General features: G+C 43.6%; 1 protein-coding gene across 2 annotated transcripts; it reads left to right on the plus strand.

The window, feature by feature from the left end:
* The first annotated feature begins 524 nt into the window (after window positions 1-524).
* On the plus strand, window positions 525-19,592 carry LOC121857490 (lactosylceramide 4-alpha-galactosyltransferase-like). 2 transcript variants are annotated; one of them, XM_042353570.1, is made up of 8 exons: window positions 525-748; window positions 8,160-8,760; window positions 9,153-9,309; window positions 10,846-11,075; window positions 13,098-13,308; window positions 13,514-13,676; window positions 14,569-14,741; window positions 14,909-19,592. In XM_042353570.1, exons 2-8 carry the CDS (start codon window positions 8,710-8,712, stop codon window positions 15,214-15,216), a joined length of 1,293 nt encoding a protein of 430 aa, XP_042209504.1. In that variant the 5' UTR covers window positions 525-748; window positions 8,160-8,709; the 3' UTR covers window positions 15,217-19,592. The 2 variants fall into 2 exon arrangements, with proteins under 2 accessions (XP_042209504.1, XP_042209505.1); XM_042353571.1 differs by having other exon boundaries at window positions 526-748; window positions 8,160-8,733.
* The last annotated feature ends 1,216 nt before the right edge of the window (window positions 19,593-20,808 follow it).

The raw sequence follows: 20,808 nt of genomic DNA on the forward strand, positions 1-20,808 counted from the left end.
TTTATCCATTTTTCTTGTTCTTCTCATTTATTCATTGTATATTTTTATTTGTAATCGTATCCTTCTTTGTTTACTTTTGCTCTTATCGTCATTTTCTCTATCTCTTGTTCTTCTTTTATTTATCATTTATCTTCTTATTTTGTCTATTATAATTTATTAATTTTTATTGTAATTTATTCATTTATTCGTTTTGTTTTGATTCACCTACCATCCGAGACTCATACCGTCTAGGTCTTCATTCCTTGTTTATATCTGTTTTCCTTATTAATTTAAATATAATCTAATATATTCAAGTGTTAAGTGTTAGATAGTGTCATCCGCCGTAGTGTCAGATAAGGTCAACTGGGGTCAGGTGTTCGTGTTATTAGATAAAATCAATTTAATTCACCTTGACATTGACATTAAAGATCAATCCGAGAATCATACCGTCTCACCCTCTCACACCCAGCCAAGCCGCTGCCATTTAACGTTTTATTTTTACCTTATTTCTCGTTTCCTATTTTAGTTTTTAATATTTTTTATCATTAAGTATCATTATTGATCTTTCCTCTATCGATATATGACACAGTTAGAAGTTGTGTCATAAGTGGGAAGGTGTCAGGAGGTGTTTAGTATAGCAAGGTGTAATGTGTCAACTTGCTCCTGTCGTCTGCTGCGTGTTGCCTCTCTCCTCAGTATGGCTCTGGCAGTGGTGGGTGAAGGGTGTACATCAACGAGCTCTTGGATAATCTACTGTACCATCACATAAGTAAGTATTATTCACCCCCATTTTATAAGTAACATCAATTTAAACCTCATCTCTAAACTACTATAAACCAAAGGATTAATCAAATACGGGTTAATTGATTTATGTAGTGATATTTGATGTATAACCCGTGAATTACGTCTGTAAATCGTTTAAAAATATATTATTTTTATATAATATTGCTCCACGTATTAACATTAAAAATAATATTACATAATTTTTAATATTTTGGGGGGAATTTTTTGTGCATCAAGAGTGAAATGGAAAGATTTATTAGCGTAAAATTTATTCGACATTGAATGTACACTGCTTACTACTTAAATAAATGATGGTTTAACTCTGAGAAGGATGGTTTAACTCTGAGTAGGATGGTTTAACTCTGAGAAGGATGGTTTAACTCTGAGAAGGATGGTTTAACTCTGAGAAGGATGGTTTAACTCTGAGAAGGTATGGTTTAACTCTGAGAAGGATGGTTTAACTCTGAGAAGGATGGTTTAACTCTGAGAAGGATGGTTTAACTCTGAGAAGGATGGTTTAGCTCTGAGAAGGATGGTTTAACTCTGAGAAGGATGGTTTAGCTCTGAGAAGGATGGTTTAACTCTGAGAAGGATGGTTTAGCTCTGAGAAGGATGGTTTAACTCTGAGAAGGATGGTTTAACTCTGAGAAGGATGGTTTAGCTCTGAGAAGGATGGTTTAACTCTGAGAAGGATGGTTTAACTCTGAGAAGGATGGTTTAACTCTGAGTAGTATGGTTTAGCTCTGAGAAGGATGGTTTAGCTCTGAGAAGGATGGTTTAGCTCTGAGAAGGATGGTTTAACTCTGAGAAGGATGGTTTAACTCTGAGTAGTATGGTTTAGCTCTGAGAAGGATGGTTTAACTCTGAGAAGGATGGTTTAACTCTGAGAAGGTATGGTTTAGCTCTGAGAAGGATGGTTTAACTCTGAGAAGGTATGGTTTAACTCTGAGAAGGTGTGGTTTAGCTCTGAGAAGGATGTTTTAACTCTGAGAAGGATGGTTATATATGCATTTTATTTTAAGAATGTCGCCAATATTTCAGGAATTCGGACAACGGCTCCTAGGTTCATGTAAACAAACTCCGCCATCTTTAACGCATATTTACAGACACTCGGCCAATAGTTATTTTATTTTTAGCGTTTTGTTACGAAGTTCATATGGAGATATTATATTTATTAACACACTGGGCATGTACTGGCTCTCTGTTATACACTGTTGGCAAGTACTGGCTCTCTGTTACACACTGTTGGCAAGTACTGGGCGTGTACTGGCTCTCTGTTACACACTGTTGGCAAGTACTGGCTCTCTGTTACACACTGTTGTCAAGTACTGGGTATGTGTACTTTGCCTCTCTGTTATACACTGTTGGTAAGTACTGGGCATGTACTGGCTCTCTGTTACACACTGTTGGCAAGTACTGGGCATGTACTGGCTCTCTGTTACACACTGTTGGCAAGTACTGGGAATGTACTGGCTCTCTGTTACACACTGTTGGTAAGTACTGGGCATGTACTGGCTCTCTGTTACACACTGTTGGCAAGTACTGGGCATGTACTGGCTCTCTGTTACACACTGTTGGCAAGTACTGGGCATGTACTGGCTCTCTGTTATACACTGTTGGTAAGTACTGGGCATGTACTGGCTCTCTGTTACACACTGTTGGCAAGTACTAATTACGGCTCTCAGTTCACTGTTGGCAAGTACTGGGTATGTACTGGCTCTCTGTTCACACTGTTGGCAAGTACTGGGTATGTACTGGCTCTCTGTTATACACTGTTGGCGTACTGGGCATGCCACTCTCTCTTTTACACTGTTGGTAAGTACTGGGCATGTACTGGCTCTCTGTTACACACTGTTGGCAGTACTGGGCATGTAACTCTCTGTACACTGTTGGCAAGTACTAGGCATGTACGGCTCCTGAATGTACCTGAACCTGCTCCAGTGTTGGTCAAGTCTGGTCTTGAAGAGCTCACCTCGGTGCCGTCAACTCTCTGGCAGATTGTTCCATCAGTTCACAGCTCACACCTCGGTGCCGTCACAACACTCTCTGGTAGATTGTTCCATCAGTTCCAGCTCAATCGGTGCCGTCACAACACTCTCTGGTAGATTGTTCCAACAGTTCACAACTCACTCGGTGCCGTCAACCTCTCTGGTAGATTGTTCCAACAGTTCACAGTTCACACTCGGTGCCGTCACAACACTCTCTGGTAGATTGTTCAACAGTTCACAACTCACACTCGGTGCCGTCCAACACTCTCTGGTGATTGTTCCATCAGTTCACAACTCACACTCGGTGCCGTCACAACACTCTCTGGTAGATTGTTCCATCAGTTCACAGCTCACACTTGGTGCCGTCACAACACTCTCTGGTAGATTGTTCCAACAGTTCACAACTCACACTCGGTGCCGTCACAACACTCTCTGGTAGATTGTTCCATCAGTTCACAGCTCACACCTCGGTGCCGTCACACTCTCTGGGTGTTCCAACAGTTCACAACTCACACTCGGTGCCGTCACAAAACTCTCTGGTAGATTGTTCCAACAGTTCACAGCTCACACTCGGTGCCGTCACAACACTCTCTGGTAGATTGTTCCAACAGTTCACAACTCACACTCGGTGCCGTCACAACACTCTCTGGGTGTTCCAACAGTTCACAATTCTCACTCCGAAAAAGTTTGCCCTCACAGTTTTCTGGACGTGGCTTCTTCAACCTTGAGCTGTGACCTTAGTGAGGCGAGCGTTCCTACACCATCACACCCCACCATTAACGCGTCTCAATCAAGGACTTGAGAATTAAAACATTCCTTTTAATAAAACAACTAAAACTCTTAGCTACCAGTTCAGGACGTCTGTTTGTTTGTTTTGACTGTTTTTCCTGATGTTGGTGATGTTGGTCAAGTCAACTGAGCACTGGTGGTGAGTCTCCTTCGTGGTGATGAGTTGGTGGTGATTTAATTTGACTTATTTGGTGTCTACATCATCCACATTCAGTACTTCAGTAGAGGGGTGGTGAACTGAGACTATCCACTACCCCAAGAGACGCATGACGCATTGTGATCACCAATCGGTCTCTGTTAATCTGTGCGTGACTGGTAGTGAGACCTAATGATCCCTTAAGAAAAACAATTAAGCTAGCTGGTACTAATCAGCCAATTTAGGCAAGTTGGGTTTGTTTGGGCCGCGTTTAGTGAAGTCCACAGCTAGTTAACAGTGGCAACATGACCTCTTTTTATCAGTGTTAAAATACCCACCTCCCACACCTGCCTTAACATACGGGTAACGAGGTGATTGATAAGAACGGAGCGGGCTAACGAGCGACGAGGCAGGATAGCGAAATCAGTTACGATATCGCTTAAAATTTGGGACAATTTTTTTTTACCACATTTAGTAACTGGTCTCAGGGAGGTAACGTTGGTAAGGATAGAGGATAGTAAAGAGAAGAATGGATAGTACAGGATAGGAGACTGGATAGTAAGTAGAAGGAATGAATTTGTGTATTGGTAAGGTTAGGTTAGACTCTGTGTTCGTTTAGTTGTTTTAGGATATCCGGTATAGATTTTGTGGGGTACAGGATGTTTGGTTCACACTCAGGATGGGATGGTGAAAGGAAACTCACAATGTGCTCTCTGTATACATGTTGTATTGGATGTACAATGCAGCTTGGTGCTGGGAAGGCAGCGTATTTACAAGCAGATATGAGAAGCTGGTTGGTGAGGGTGCTCGAAAGGACACAGCGGGTCGCCATGCCCTCGCCGGCAGGAGCAGACCACCAGGCGAGAGGAGGAGAAGGTGTTACTGGCTGGTTGGTGTAGGTAGAAAAGACAGGTCACCACGAGGTCAGGTCTTAAACGAAGTTGGTGGCAGTGAGTTGACCCCGCTCCGTGGTATGTGACGCCGCTGGTTGACCTAGACCACGAGGCATACACTGGGGGTGGGGGTCGGCTACTCAGCGACTAACAGCGTTTGTAGGGGAGAAATCCACTACAATTTTAATCGGTACAAAGTGTGTGTGTGTGTGAACTGTTGGAACAATCTACCAGAGAGTGTTGTGACGGCACCGAGTGTGAACTGTGAACTGTTGGAACAATCCCAGAGAGTGTTGTGACGGCACCGAGTGTGAGCTGTGAACTGTTGGAACAATCTACCAGAGAGAGTGTTGGCACTGAGTGTGAGCTGTGAACTGTTGAACTCTAGAGAGTGTTGTGACAGTGTGAGCTGTGACTGTTGAAACACTACCAGAGGTGTTGTGACGGCAGTGTGAGCTGTGAACTGTTGGAACAATCTACCGAGGTGTTTGTGGCCCGAGTGTGAGCTGAAGCTGTTGGAACACTCTACCAGAGAGTGTTTACGGCACCGAGTGTGAACTGTGAATTGTACCAGAAGAGTGTTGTGACGGCACCGAGTGTGAGTTGTGAACTGTTGGAACAATCTACAGAGAGTGTTGACGGCACAGTGTAAGCTGTGAACTGTTGGAACAATCACAGAGGGCACCAGTGTGAACTGCTGAACAATCTCAGAGAGTGTTGTGGGCACCAGTGTGAGCTGTGAACTTGGAACAATCACCAGAGAGTGTTTGACGGCACCGAGTGTGAGCTGTGAGAACTGTTGGAACACTACCAGAGAGTGTTGTGACGGCACCAGTGTGAGCTGTGAACTGTTGGAACACTCTACCAGAGAGTGTTGTGACGGCACCAGTGTGAGCTGTGAACTGTTGGAACAATCTAAGAGTGTTGTGACAGAGTGTGGCTGTAGACTGTTGAACCTCTACAGAGAGTGTTGACGGCACCAGTGTGAGCTGTAAACTGTGGGACAAATCCCCAGAGAGTGTTGTGACGGCACCAGTGTGAGCTGTGAACTGTTGGACAATCTCCAGAGAGTGTTGTGACGGCACCAGGTGTGGTTGTGAACTGTTGGAACAATCTACAGAGTGTTGTGACGGCACCGAGTGTAAGCTGTTGAGCCAAGAGTCTGTGTGAGCGAACTGTTGGAACAATCTGAGAGTGTTGTGACGGCACCGAGTGTGAGTTGTGAACTGTTGGAACATCTACCAGAGAGTGGACGGCACCGAGTGTGAGCTGTTGGAACAATCCCAGAGAGTGTTGTGACGGCACCGAGTGTGAGCTGTGAACTGTTGGAACAATCTACCAGAGAGTGTTTAGCAGCGAGTGTGACGTGAGCTGTTGGAACAATCTACCAGAGAGTGTTGTGACACGGGTGTGAGCTGTGAACTGTTGGAACAATCTACCAGAGAGTGTTGTGACGGCACAGTGTGAGCTGTTGGAACAATCTACCAGAGATTGTTGTGGGCACCGAGTGTGAGCTGTGAACTGTTGGAACAATCTACCAGAGAGTGTTGTGACGGCACCAGTGTGAGCTCTTCAAGACCAGTTCGACCAACACTGGAGCAGGTTCAGGTACATTCAGGAGCCAGTACATTTTCTAGTACTTGCCAACAGTGATAACAGAGCTAAATGCCAACAGTGTGTAACAGAAGTCAGACATGCAGTACTTGCCAACAGTTAACAAACAGCAATCTACCAACGTGTGTAACAGAGCCAGTACATGCCTAGTACTTGCCAACAGTGTGTAACAGAGAGTCAGTACATCAGTACTTCAAAGTGTAACAGAGAGCCAGTACATGCCCAGTACTTGCCAACAGTGTGTAACAGAGAGCCAAGTACTATGCCACTGCAGTGTGTAACAGAGAGCCAGTACATGCCCAGTACTTGCCAACAGTGTGTAACAGAGAGCCAGTACATGCCCAGTACTTGCCAACAGTTAACGAGAGCCAGCATCCCATACTTCCAACAGTGTGTAACAGAGCCATTGCCAACAGTGAGTAACGAGGTAGTGCCCAACAGTGTGTAACAGAGAGCCAGTACATGCAATCCCGCCAACAGTGTGTAACAGAGAGCAGTACATACCCAGTACTTGCCAACAGTGTGTAACAGAAGATACTTGCCAACAGTGTGTAACAGAGAGCCAATGCGCCAACAGTGTGTAACAGAGGGCCATGCTTGCCAACAGTGTAACCAGGGCCAGTACATGCCAATAACAGAGGCCAGTACATGCCAACAGTGTGTAACAGAGAGCCAGTACCCAATACTTGCCAGCAGTTGTAACAACAGAGGCCAGTACATGCCCAGTGCCAACAGTGTGCAGCGAGCCAGTACATGCCTAGTACTTGCCAGTGTGTAACAGAGAGCCAGTACGCCAGTGTGTAACAGAGAGCCAGTACTATGCCAGCGGTGTAACAGAGGCCAGATACCCAGTGCCAACAGTGGGCAACAGAGGCCAGTACATGCCAGTACTGCCAACAGTGTGTAACAGAGGCCAGTACTCCCAGTAACAGGCCAGTACTTGCCAACAGTGTGTAACAGAGCCAGTTCGCAACAGTGTGAACAGGAGCCAGTTCCCAACAGTGTGTAACAGAGGCCAGTACTTGCCAACAGTGTGTAACAGAGAGCCAGTACATGCCAACAGTGTGTAACAGAGAGCCAGTACATGCCAACAGTGTGTAACAGAGAGCCAGTACTTGCCAACAGTGTGTAACAGAGCCAGTACTTGCCAACAGTGTGTAACAGAGAGCCAGTACATGCCAACAGTGTGTAACAGAGAGCCAGTACTTGCCAACAGTGTGTAACAGAGGCAGTACATGCCAACATGGTAACAGAGGCAGTACATGCCAACAGTGTGTAACAGAGAGAGCCAGTACTTGCCAACAGTGTGTAACAGAGAGAGCAGTACATGCCAACAGTGTGTAACAGAGAGCCAGTACTTGCCAACAGTGTGTAACAGAGCCAGTACTTGCCAACAGTGTGTAACAGAGAGCCAGTACTTGCCAACAGTGTGTAACAGAGCCAGTACTTGCCAACAGTGTGTAACAGAGAGCCAGTACATGCCAACAGAGACGTGACCGATCGTCCAAGCGGCTAACGAACCGATCAGTGGTGAAGAAGATAAAAGTAAAAAAAAAATGGTAACAGTTGTGTTAAAATTCGACGACTCGCATGAATACTGACGAGGTACTGAGCTCTGACTGGGGTGGACAGAGAGAGAGAGAGAGAGCGGATGTTACAAAAATGCGTCACTATCCTCTTTCCCTCCCTCTCACCCTCTCTCCCTCCCTCTCTCCCTCCTTCCCTCCCTTCATTTCTAAGCACTTCCTCCCCTGATTTATCTTCCATTTAAATGTGTAAAAATCCGCATTCTTAATCCGCATTCATTGTTTGTTTATTATCATTTCGACGTTCAAGTGTGGGTTTTTTTTTTATCATCCACAATGTTTTAAAATAACAATAATAATAAATAATAACGATAATAATAATAACAACAATAATAATAATGATAATAATAATAATAATGATGATAATAATAATAATAATTTTTTTTCTCAGGTTGTGAATGCTCAGTTGGACCAAGGAAACAATGACGTCACTATGAGCCAAGAGGGAGGACGCGGGGTCATGACAATCACTTAGGACAATGACTCGAGATACGAACTTAAGTGAAATGTTATTGACTTAAGTGTTTGTTAAGATTATTTATAATTTGTGAAGAAATAATTGTTAATGTTAATGTTATTGCAAGTTATTTCAATGGTTTGGATGCCAGCCAATCACAGCACATCATTGCCTAGACGACAGCCAATTGCGGACTCCCGTTGCTTGGAGGACAGCCAATCACAGATCACCATCATCCTGACCCCAACCATACAGTGACCATTGCAATCAACCAATCACAGCCCACCACTGTACGGAGGACAGCCAATCAGAGACCGCCATGGCCTGAAAGGGAACCAATCACAGCTCAGGACAAACACGACGTTACCCAAGGAAACGTCATAACCTAACCTAATCTAACCCAACCTGACCTAACATGTTGCTGACGTGTTGAGGTGACCTTGGCGTGGTGACCTGACCCCACAAAAGGTCACAGAGGCAACAGATGACCCGAACAAGACCTATCTTGGTATTACGGCACTGTTACTGGTGTACGGTAGGTCTGTCTCTCTCTCTGTCTCTCTCTCTCTGTCTCTCTCTCTCTGTCTCTCTCTCTCTCTCTCTCTCTCTCTCTCTCTCTCTCTCTCTCTCTCTCTCTCTCTCTCTCTCTCTCTCTCTCTCTCTCTCTCTCTCTCTCTCTCTCTCTCTCTCTCTCTCTCTCTCTCTCTCTCTCTCTCTCTCTCTCTCTCTCTCTCTCTCAGCTGTCAGGTATACATAAAGTTCTGTCGTGTACACCTGTCTAAATGTACAGATGTGCGTATATTTATCTGCACACGTGTGGTAAGGCAGTTGATGCAGGTGTGTGTGTGTGTGTGTGTGTGTGTGTGTGTGTGTGTGTGTGTGTGTGTGTATATAAAACACGCCCACTAACCACTCACACGCCCACAGGCAGGTCAGCGGGCGGGGTTGGAGTGCAGCGGTGGGCGGTGCGGGCGTGGGATGACGTTTTTCACCATGATGCGGGCGTGGGCGTCCTCACGAACCATGATGGGCGGCGTGATGGTGGGCGTGTTGGTGCTGCTACTGTTCATCAAGTTACTTGTTGGTAAGTAACGTCTCTTAGTTACTTAATGGTGTGTTAAGTAGCAGGTTTTAAGTGTCTTCGTAAGTAACGTCTCTTAGTTACTTAATGGTGTGTTAAGTAGCAGGTTTTAAGTGTCTTCGTAAGTAACGTCTCTTAGTTACTTAATGGTGTGTTAAGTAGCAGGTTTTAAGTGTCTTCGTAAGTAACGTTCCTTAGTTACTTAATGGTGTGTTAAGTAGCAGGTTTTAAGTGTCTTCGTAAGTAACGTTCCTTAGTTACTTAATGGTGTGTTAAGTAGCAGGTTTTAAGTGTCTTTATGAAATAACGTTCCTTAGTTACTTAATGGTGTGTTAAATGTAGGTTTTTAATTGTCTTCGTAGTAACATCTCTTAGTTACTTAATGAAATTATTAAAGTAGCAGGTTTTAAGTGTCTTCGTAAGTAACGTTCCTTAGTTACTTAATGGTGTGTTAAGTAGCAGGTTTTAAGTGTCTTCGTAAGTAACGTTCCTTAGTTACTTAATGGTGTGTTAAGTAGCAGGTTTTAAGTGTCTTTGTAAGTAACGTTCCTTAGTTACTTAATGGTGTGTTAAGTAGCAGGTTTTAAGTGTCTTTGTAAGTAACGTTCCTTAGTTACTTAATTATGCGTTAAGTAGCAAATTTGTCCCTCCAAGTAACACTCAGTTACTTAAATTATGTGTTTTGTTTAAGTAAATTTTGTAAGTAACTCATTTTGATTTTAGTGTTAAGTATCTGTAAGTGAACCCTCGATATAATGGACTTTATCTCCATATAGTTCATTATATGGAGGTTTAACAACAGACCCTCGATATAATGGCCTTTCATCTCCATATAGTTCATTATATGGAGGTTTAACAACAGACCCTCGATATAATGGCCTTTCATCCCCATATAGTTCATTATATGGAGGTTTAACAACAGACCCTCGATATAATGGCCTTTCATCTCCATATAGTTCATTATATGGAGGTTTAACAACAGACCCTCGATATAATGGCCTTTCATCCCCATATAGTTCATTATATGGAGGTTTAACAACAGACCCTCGATATATTATTTTCATCCCCATATAGTTCATTATATGGAGGTTTCACAACAACTCGATATAATGGCCTTTCATCTCATATAGTTCATTATATGGAGGTTAACAACAGACCCTCGTATAATGGCCTTTCATCTATAGTTCATTTATATGGGTTTAACAGACCCTCGACCTGTGGCCTTTCATCCCCATATAGTTCATTATATGGAGGTTTAACAACAGACCCTCGATATAATGGCCTTTCATCCCCATATAGTTCATTATATAGAGGTTTAACAACAGACCCTCGATATAATGGCCTTTCATCCCCATATAGTTCATTATATGGAGGTTTAACAACAGACCCTCGATATAATGGCCTTTCATCCCCATATAGTTCATTATATGGAGGTTTAACAACAGACCCTCGATATAATGGCCTTTCATCCCCATATAGTTCATTATATGGAGGTTTAACAACAGACCCTGGACATAAACAAACTTCTCACCCCCTCAGCTGGTCGACTGCCCCCGAGTCTTCCAGCAGTCGTGGCAGATTATGAAGACCATTTCGCTATTGATGTGGTGATGGGAGTCGAAGGAGGGGGCTGGAGATCTGCCACCTGTACCCCACACACCAGTACTCCACCTTTCCCCGTCAGGTTACCCAAGTTTACCGCTACACCGTCAGATAAAAATGTTTTCTTCTTGGAGACGACATGTGCTTCTGCTCTCAATGCTAAGATGGTAGGTGGGGATGGTTGGTTGGTTGGTTGGCTGGTTGGTTGGTTGGCTGGTTGGTTGGTTGACTGGTTGGCTGGTTGACTGGTTGGTTGGTTGGTTGGTTGGTTGGTTGGTTGGTTGGTTGGTTGGTTGGCTGGTTGGCTGGTTGGTTGGTTGGTTGGTTGGTTGGTTGGTTGGATGGTTGGTTGGTTGGCTTGTTGGCTGGTTGTTGGTTGGTTGGTTGGTTGGTTGGTTGGTTGGTTGGTTGGTTGACTGGTTGGCTGGTTGACTGGTTGGTTGGTTGCTGGTTGGTTGGTTGGTTGGTTGGTTGGTTGGTTGGCTGGTTGGTTGGTTGGTTGGTTGGATGGTTGGTTGGCTGGTTGGTTGTTGGCTGGTTGTTGGCTGGTTGGCTGGTTGGTTGCTGGTTGGTTGGTTGGTTGGTTGGCTGGCTGGCTGGGGGCTGGTTGGTTGGTTGTTGTTGGTTGGTTTGGTTGTTGGTTGGTTGGTTGGCTGGTTGGTTGGTTGGCTGGTTGGTTGGTGTTGGTTGGTTGGTTGGTTGGTTGGCTGGTTGGTTGGTTGGTTGCTGGTTGGTTGGTTGGCTGGTTGGTTGGTTGGTTGGTTGGTTGGCTGGTTGGTTGGTTGGTTGCTGGTTGTTGGGGTTGGTTGGTTGGTTGGTTGGTTGGTTGGCTGGTTGGTTGGTTGGTTGGCGTTGGTTGGTTGGTTGGTTGGCTGGTTGGTTGGCTGGTTGGCTGGTTGGTTGGCTGGTTGGTTGGCTGGTTGGTTGGCTGGTTGGTTGGTTGGTTGGTTGGTTGGTTGGTTGGTTGTGTATTTAGATGTTGATAGAAAGACAGACTGGTTAACTCTCTCTCTCTCTCTCTCTCTCTCTCTGGACACTGTTACTAAGTATTGATTTTATCTCTCTCCTCCTCCTCTTCTTCCTCCTCCTCCTCCTCCTCCTCCTCCTCCTCCTCCTCCTCCCTCCTCCTCCTCCTCTTCTCCTCCTCCTCTTCTTCCCTCCTCCTCCCTCCTCCTCCCTCCTCCTCCTCCTCCTCCTCTTCTCCTCCTCCTCCTCTTCTTCCTCCTCCTCCTCCTCCTCCTCCTCCTTCTCCTCCTCCTCCTCCCCTCTCTTTATCCCCATTCCTCCCTTCCTTCCTTCCTTCACGTTCCCTGGAGGTGTGGGTCAGGAGGGTTCAGAGGTGTGGGTCAGGGGAGGTTCAGAGGTGTGGGTCGGGAGGGTTCAGAGGTGTGGGTCAGGAGGTTCAGAGGTGTGGGTCAGGGGAGGTTCAGAGGTGTGGGTCAGGGAGGGTTCAGAGGTGTGGGTCAGGAGGGTTCAGAGGTGTGGGTCAGGGAGGGTTCAGAGGTGTGGGTCAGGAGGTTCAGAGGTGTGGGTCCGGGAGGGTTCAGAGGTGTGTGGGTCAGGGGAGGGTTCAGAGGTGTGGGTCAGGGGAGGGTTCAGAGGTGTGGGTCAGGGAGGGTTCAGAGGTGTGGGTCAGGAGGTTCAGAGGTGTGGGTCAGGGAGGGTTCAGAGGGTGTGGGTCAGGGAGGGTTCAGGGTGTGGGTCAGGGAGGGTTCAGAGGCGTGGGTCAGGGAGGGTTCAGAGGTGTGGGTCTGGGTGGGTTCAGAGGTGTGGGTCAGGGTGGGTTCAGAGGTGTGGGTCAGGGAGGGTTCAGAGGTAAGCAAATAGGTAGAGGATTCTCTGTCTGTCTGTCAATTCCTTACTGTCCACTAAATTATAGACTGTCTACTTAATTCCTTACTCTCCACTAAATTCCTTACTGTCCACTTAAATTACGACTGTCTACTTAATTCCTTACTGTCCACTTAATTCCTTACTGTCCACTTAAATTACGACTGTCTACTTAATTCCTTACTGTCCACTTAAATTACGACTGTCCACTTAAATCCTTACTGTCCACTTAAATTACGACTGTCCACTTAATTCCTTACTGTCCACTTAATTCCTTACTGTCCACTTAAATTACGACTGTCCACTTAAATTACGACTGTCCACTTAAATCCAACTCTAAACTGAACACTTAACTACAGGCGTGTGCGTTGGAAAGTGTGGCTATCCATCATCCGGATCACCAAGTTCACCTGGCTCTCACATCCAGCCATGTAAGTGGGACGGATGCCATCATCCACACCCTCACGACCTACAGCAACATACACATCTCAACGCTCGATGTGGATGACGCCCTGGAGGGAAGTGGACGGCTGAGCAAGTGGCTACGCGGAATGGAATGGGCACGAAGTGGTAAGTGGGATGGAGTGGGTGGGGTGGGTGGGTGAAGGCGTGGGAAGAGTCATGAAGTCGTCATATTTATGTATTTAACCTAACCAAACCCAACCAAACCCAACCTAACTCAACCTAACCCAACCAAACCTAACCAAACCCAACCAAACCTAACCTAACCCAACCAGCCCCCCAAACAATAACACTAACCTAACCCTATCCTCAGAATGGGCAGGTATCAACCTATCAGACGCGTTGAGGCTAGGCGTGGTGTGCTCAGTGGGCGGGACATATCTAGACATGGATATGTGGATAGTCGCCCCTCTGCCGAACACCGAGTCTTGGATTGGCCGAGAACGCTGGGATCAACTATCAAACGGTGCCTTTAAGTGAGTCTGTTGGTCAGTTTAGGGTGTGTGACGATCGATTGATATTTGGTAAATTTCCCATAAGTTTGAAGTTTGTTTGAAATATATACCTGAATTGTCTAGATACATGGTGAACTGTATACCTGAATTGTCTAGATACATGGTGAACTGTATACCTGAATTGTCTAGATACATGGTGAACTGTATACCTGAATTGTCTAGATACATGGTGAACTGTATACCTGAATTGTCTAGATACATGGTGAACTGTATACCTGAATTGTCTAGATACATGGTGAACTGTATACCTGATTGTCTAGATACATGGTGAACTGTATACCTGAATTGTCTAGATACATGGTGAACTGTATACCTGAATTGTCTAGATACATGGTGAACTGTATACCTGAATTGTCTAGATACATGGTGAACTGTATACCTGAATTGTCTAGATACATGGTGAACTGTATACCTGATTGTCTAGATACATGGTGAACTGTATACCTGAATTGTCTAGATACATGGTGAACTGTATACCTGAGTTGTCTAGATACATGGTGAACTGTATACCTGAATTGTCTAGATACATGGTGAACTGTATACCTGAGTTGTCTAGATACATGGTGAACTGTATACCTGAGTTGTCTAGATACATGGTGAACTGTATACCTGAGTTGTCTAGATACATGGTGAACTGTATACCTGAATTGTCTATATATTTAATACACTGATTGGCATATTTTGTAAGATGTGGCAACGCTGTGCTTATTTACACAGCAATAAACCCCCCCTGAATGGCCCAAATGAACCCCACAAAACTAACCAGAGTAAGGAGACTGGTTAATCCTCCCACAGCCTTGCCACATCTCACAAAACATCTCCAGTTTGACCAATGCCATATTCCGTCCCGCAGGATTCCCAAAGACCATTGGATTTGCGATGAAGCTATCAGGGAATTGACCGAACACTTCCAAGGTAACGTCTGGGGGCACAATGGTCCAGGCGTGTTCCAGAGGGTAGTGAGGAAGGCGTGTAACATGCAGAATATATCAGACGTGCATCAGTGTAAAGATCTGGTAATGGTTGGTGAGTATTGCTTCTTTACTGAGATGTCTTTATCATCAGGTTAGGTTAGATTAGCAGTAAGTTAGATTAGTATGTTAATGTCAGGTTAGGTTAGCATTAGGTTAAGTTTAATCCACAGGTTAAATAATTTTAAACATGTAATCTTAAGGTAACACTCCCCCCTACAGCTCCCTCCACCTTCTACCCCTTACACTGGAAGCGGTGGGAGGAACTGTTCGCCCCCAGTGGTAGTAACTCCTGGAGATGGCCACCAGATACCATAGGCATCCACCTCTGGAACAAATTCAGCAGTGGGGCGCCGCTTCACCCCGGCGATGGCTCTATAGTCGACGTGGCCTCCCAGCAGAACTGTCCCAAGGTCTACGACACCGTCAGACAGATCAGGAAGTTGCGAGATCATTTACAGAGGAGAAAGATGCGTAAGGTGTCTTCTGGACAGGGTAGAGATGTGCAGGAAGACCGCCGGGATGTGTAGTTAGGGGCGAAGCTTCTCGTCTGGTTCGTGTGACCTTGACCTGTCAGATAGATAGTCTTCATTAGATGGAACTGTTACATAAAACACACCTCATTCTACGGCCCCTCCCCCCCCCTCCCCTATGACCCGTTAGATGGAAAAATTGACCGTAATTTAGACCCCCCACGGAATAACTACTACAAGTGCTCGGATGTACAGAATGCCATCCAACCAGTTACCTCGGTGAAGAAAAAAAAAAACCTCCGCATCATCTCGGAACCTTGGGATGAAACCTCCACCATCGGTAATATACAACTCCTCACCTTAGCCGTCGTCCTGGTCTAATCCCCTACCCCACCCATCCCCCCACCCCCACGTGCTCAGTGTTCCGCTCACAACAAGAATCAGGACTTTGTTTTTCATTAGACGTAAAAACAATTAAAAACACATTCTTCGTAAATCCTTTTTCGGAATCCTGGGACTGCCTGGGGAATATCCACTCTGGATTATATCAACCTAAAGATTAAAACCACCCTAATGGTTAGACCTATCCTAACCTATCCTACCCTAACACTAACTTAATCCATCCTTTCTTATCCTAACATACCCTTATAAATACTCACAAGGTGATTAATCTACAGGTAAAATAATCCGGGATGGATATCGACTCCTCAAATAATCCGAATCGTGAAATTAGGATAAATCTTCACGACGATAATCCAACCTCCTCGGCCCCCTGATAATCACCTTAGAAACTAATAATTGCTCTATGTGGCATCAGAGAGCATGTGTATAATTCCTACGATAACTCCATTGTAATTATCACGCCTTAGTTCACTAGCAGGCTGGTGAAGGCTCTATTATATTCTTCGGCAATATGGATGATGATTATTTTAAGGAACACCATATGATCTCATTACCAAAGTTTACGAGATAATTCGCGTCCAAGTCACGTACTGGACTATTTAATTTTGTGTGTGTTGTACAGGTATCGTTCATTGTGTCTCGCCTTCATCGACCTGACCTGACCTGACCTTAAAATGTGTGACATCTACTAGTCATTGTAACATCACTATTATCCTCACAATGACCTGACTTGACCTGACTGTGTTACATTAACTAGTCATTGTAACATTACTATTATCCTCACAATGACCTGACTTGACCTGACTGTGTTACATTAACTAGTCATTGAAATATAACTACAGCATTATCCACACACTGACCTGACATGACTTCTGAGACAACATGAGTATTCTATTGTTCGACACATTCAATACAGTGTTTAGATATTTGACACCATCGCGACACCGCCTCTGACTCACGCCCGACGCAACACGACAAGACTCACTGAAGCTCATTACTCCCCCTCATAATTCATCGTTGTTTTGTTTAGGGTCGTTAAGACGTGAAATGCGTTAGTAGTATTATATTGGCTGCCTGCCCTGATATGTGGACAATATAATTTTGTCTTCCAGAAACTAGCGACCTTACATAAAGGTCTCGGAAGAGGTAGGCGTTAGTTGGTGCTATGGTATGCGGTATGAGGTGATATTTACACCATAGTCTCAAGTGTGAGGTTTGTATTTACACTATCGACTGCGTTCTACAATATGGCCAGTGCTTCGGAACGTGTAATATGAGAATTCTCCGGGTGATTTGCTGTCATATAGTTAGATTGGGTTAAGTTGGGGTAGTTAAGATTAGAATAGGTTAAGTTGGGTTAGATTAGTTTAGATTAAGTTTGCCCAAATTCCCCTGAAGACAAACCTATCCCTGTAGGCCGCACACTGTTGCAGCACAGAACTAAACCGTATGTGTGCAATACCGAAGGTCTCTTGTACCGCAAAAAACGACTGAGTGGGGCGGTGAGTGGCGTTGCTTCCTCGTACGTGTTCCAGTTAGAGAGTCGCCGACGATTAGATTAAAGCGATTAATTGTACGTACTTAAAAACAGACGCTTGAATCTCGCAGGGTTACTTAATTGTAGACGTTATAGGCGGTTTAGTGCATTGAAGTGTTGTCGTCGTCGTTGTTCCATTGTGGATTGTTGTTAGTAGTGGGTAGTTAGTTCATCGTTACGCAGTATTAAACAGTGGCGTAGTTCAGGCCGCGATTTGATGATGAACGAGGCCATTTGATTTGCAGTTTTAGCCCTATTGGACCACCTAATGATTAGCTCCCCCCCCGAAGTGCTCCTCTGAAGTCCTCCCCCTCCCCCCCCCCCAGCTAGATTATCCTGAAAGTTAACTACCCTGAAACTATCTGGAGGGGAGGGTGGTTAATGTTCAGGTGATCCACGAGACTAAAATTACAAATAGTCTCTCGAGATCTAAACTCCGCCACTGATCTCAATAAAACAGTATAAGCCATATGACTGAGTATTTAAACCACTTTAAGCCATGTGACTGAGTATTTAAACCACTTTAAGCCATATGACTGAGTATTTAAACCACTTTAAGCCATATGACTGAGTATTTAAACCACTTTAAGCCATATGACTGAGTATTTAAACCACTTTAAGCCATATGACTGAGTATTTAAACCACTTTAAGCCATGTGACTGAGTATTTAAACCACTTTAAGCCAGTGACTGAGTATTTAAACCACTTTAAGCCATATGACTGAGTATTTAAACCACTTTAAGCCATGTGACTGAGTATTTAAACCACTTTAAGCCATGTGACTGAGTATTTAAACCACTTTAAGCCATATGACTGAGTATTTAAACCACTTTAAGCCATATGACTGAGTATTTAAACCACTTTAAGCCATGTGACTGAGTATTTAAACCACTTTAAGCCATATGACTGAGTATTTAAACCACTTTAAGCCATATGACTGAGTATTTAAACCACTTCAGAATTTATCTCGACGCAACTCAAATAATGGAGCATCATCTTACTGTATAATTATTTTGGTGATTAACGCACAAATGTAATATATACCGTAAGGAATATTAAAAGACGATTAATAAAAAAAGTATATATTTATATCTTAAGGAGAATTTTTTATTTATTTATTTGATGGAGGTTTTTCGGTATGATTTCTGTGTAAATTGTTGTCGTTTTTGGTCATTGTATCTGAACTACGCAGAACTAGAATTGAATTTAGACCTTAACTATTATTACAGCAATACAAAATAGTTATGTATTATGTACTATAAGTTCCTGTATTTTTTGTAGCTTGGCCACTAATTGTTTCATAAAAAAACACGACCACTAGATACAAGGTTACAGTCAAAATGCCCTGAACACTTGACGATATCTGGTATTTATTTCAGGCTTGTGTACTATATTGGCTCTCACTGACTATTACAAGACTAGAAGAATAATCAGAGAAAGCCAACACTAAAATTCCGTTCCAATTAAGCTCCGTTGGATACGTAAATCCCAGATAAACTTTACTGCCAAGTGTCTGAGGATTTTGGTTTGTAACTCTTATAGATCAAATCGTATATCAAGGAATTTTATCGATATATCATAAATAATGTGTATTTGTGGTGTTTTAGGGAAAATTTGTTAGTTTGTCTGTATTTTATATAAGTTAAGGAATGAGCAGTTAGAGTACATGTCCTAGAGTACATGTCCTAAAGTACATGTCCCCGTGATTGAAGGTGTCCTCAGTTTTGGACTAAAGTCAAGGATACACACGTTGGTACAAATTGTTGATGGTCTTGGTATAAAATCGTACAATCACTCTGGTAAGATATAAAATTGTTCATGATATTTAAAATCGTACAATCACACACAAGTAATTGGTACAAATTGTTGATGGTCTTGGTATCAAATTGTACAATCATTGGTGACATTCTTATAAAAATTACTTCTCAGAGAACAGATATTTTACTATTTTTGTCAACTTTTATTTCATCACATACAATAATATATTCAGTTTACCTAGATTACAATACAGTACTACTTAATAAGGATTCTTGTATATGTTAGCAGGAGATAAATAGCTTGTCTAATTAACATAATAATAATGTTAAATTTGTGTGCCCATGTTAATTTGTTAAATATATTTGGATTAAGTACTGTAGGTTTAATTTGTCATGTCAAGGGGTCTAGTTTGTCATGTCAAGGGGTTTGTATAGGATAGTGAGGAACGAAGATTCTTAAGCAGTGTTGTGTGTAGAGTGTGTGGAGCATTAGAGGAATGTGTAAAGCATTATATATAAGGATTCCCATTTTCTATAACAATTCCCATTTTCTATGATACAAGTTTCCTCTTTTTCGATGATAGAAGTTCGTCATTTTCCATGATAAGTTTCCTCTTTTTCGATGATAGTAGTTTGTTGTTTTCTATGATAAAAGTGGTACTGGTATATTGTTTCTGAAGATAAGTTGAGTTCTGTGTAAGTTCACAATATAAGAAAAATAAAAATAGTTAGTTTATGCATTTGTTTCTCTCTTAACCGTGTGTGTGTGTGTGTGTGTGTGTGTGTGTGTTGTGAACTCTTGGAACTTTTACCAGAGAGTGTTGTGACGGTGTGGGGTACAGGATGTTTGGTTCACACTCAGGATGGGGTGGAGAAAGGAAACTCACAATGTGCTCTCTGTATACATGTTGTATTGGATGTACAGTGCAGCTTGGTGCTGGGAAGGCAGCATGGTTACAAGCGTGATGTAGAGAGAGCTGGTTGGTGAGGATGCTCAGAGGAGGACCAGCCTGTGGGTCGCCATGCTCGCCGGCGGGAGCGAGGACCGCCAGGCAGCGGTGGAGGAGGAGGTGTTGCTGGCTGGTTGGTGTAGGTAGAAAGAGACAGGTCACCACGAGGTCAGGTCTTAAATAGCGGGGATTGGCGTGGCTTAGTAGTTGACCCCCGCTCCGTGGTGTATGGCGCCGCTGGTTGACCCAGACCACGAGACATACACTGGGGAATTCGTGGGGTCGGCTACTCAGCGACAAACAGCGTTTGTAGGGGAGAATTCCACTACAATGTAGTCACTGAAGAGCGGCGACGTACAGTACAGTGTCTTTAAAAAAAGAAAAGTTTCCACTGAGAAGGTATATTAATACACCCTGTACCTGGACCCTAGTGGCAGGAATGTGGACTGAGGACCACCATATGTACGGTAATAACACAGTAAATATAGTTTATACCTTTAGAATAACTCAAGAGGCACTAGAGTGTGAAGTAACAAGACGATCTGTGACCAAGAGGAGAGAGTAAAATAAACTTACAGGACATGACATAGTTTCCCTTACCAAAGTGACTCTCTCTTAAATATTAAATGCTTATAAATGTATTTAAATAATTTTAACTAGTAATTAGCAAATATAAATTAAACTAAATAAATAAAGAAAAATAGAAATATATACAGAAATAAAGGAGAAATAACAAAAATATCCAATATTACCAAAACTGATAAAAACCCACAATAAAAACTAGAAACAAAAAAGATGGGGATCATCCTTCTAGTGACACAAGGGTCATGGAGGGACTCCCCTAACATATAAAGGCCCAAGAAAACATGAAATAGAATAACTTGGCCTGACTGAGACCGGCCTGGTACTGCACCCTCAGAGCTAATGGTTCATCTCTGTATCACCAACCAACGTAACTACTTCAATACTCTTGTCGACAGTGAAGGACAGACCAAGACTGTC

This window comes from Homarus americanus, unplaced genomic scaffold (assembly GCF_018991925.1).
Source record: "Homarus americanus isolate GMGI-L3 unplaced genomic scaffold, GMGI_Hamer_2.0 scaffold19065, whole genome shotgun sequence".
Classification (NCBI taxonomy): domain Eukaryota; kingdom Metazoa; phylum Arthropoda; class Malacostraca; order Decapoda; family Nephropidae; genus Homarus; species Homarus americanus.

Excerpts from the sequence above, each read along its gene's own strand:
- LOC121857490 (XM_042353570.1), top strand. The coding sequence starts at position 8,710 with ATGACCCGAACAAGACCTATCTTGGTATTACGGCACTGTTACTGGTGT. Across the intron at positions 13,677-14,568 it reads CTATCAAACGGTGCCTTTAA|GATTCCCAAAGACCATTGGA; the intron begins GTGAGTCTGTTG and ends TCCGTCCCGCAG. Across the intron at positions 14,742-14,908 it reads TAAAGATCTGGTAATGGTTG|CTCCCTCCACCTTCTACCCC; the intron begins GTGAGTATTGCT and ends TCCCCCCTACAG.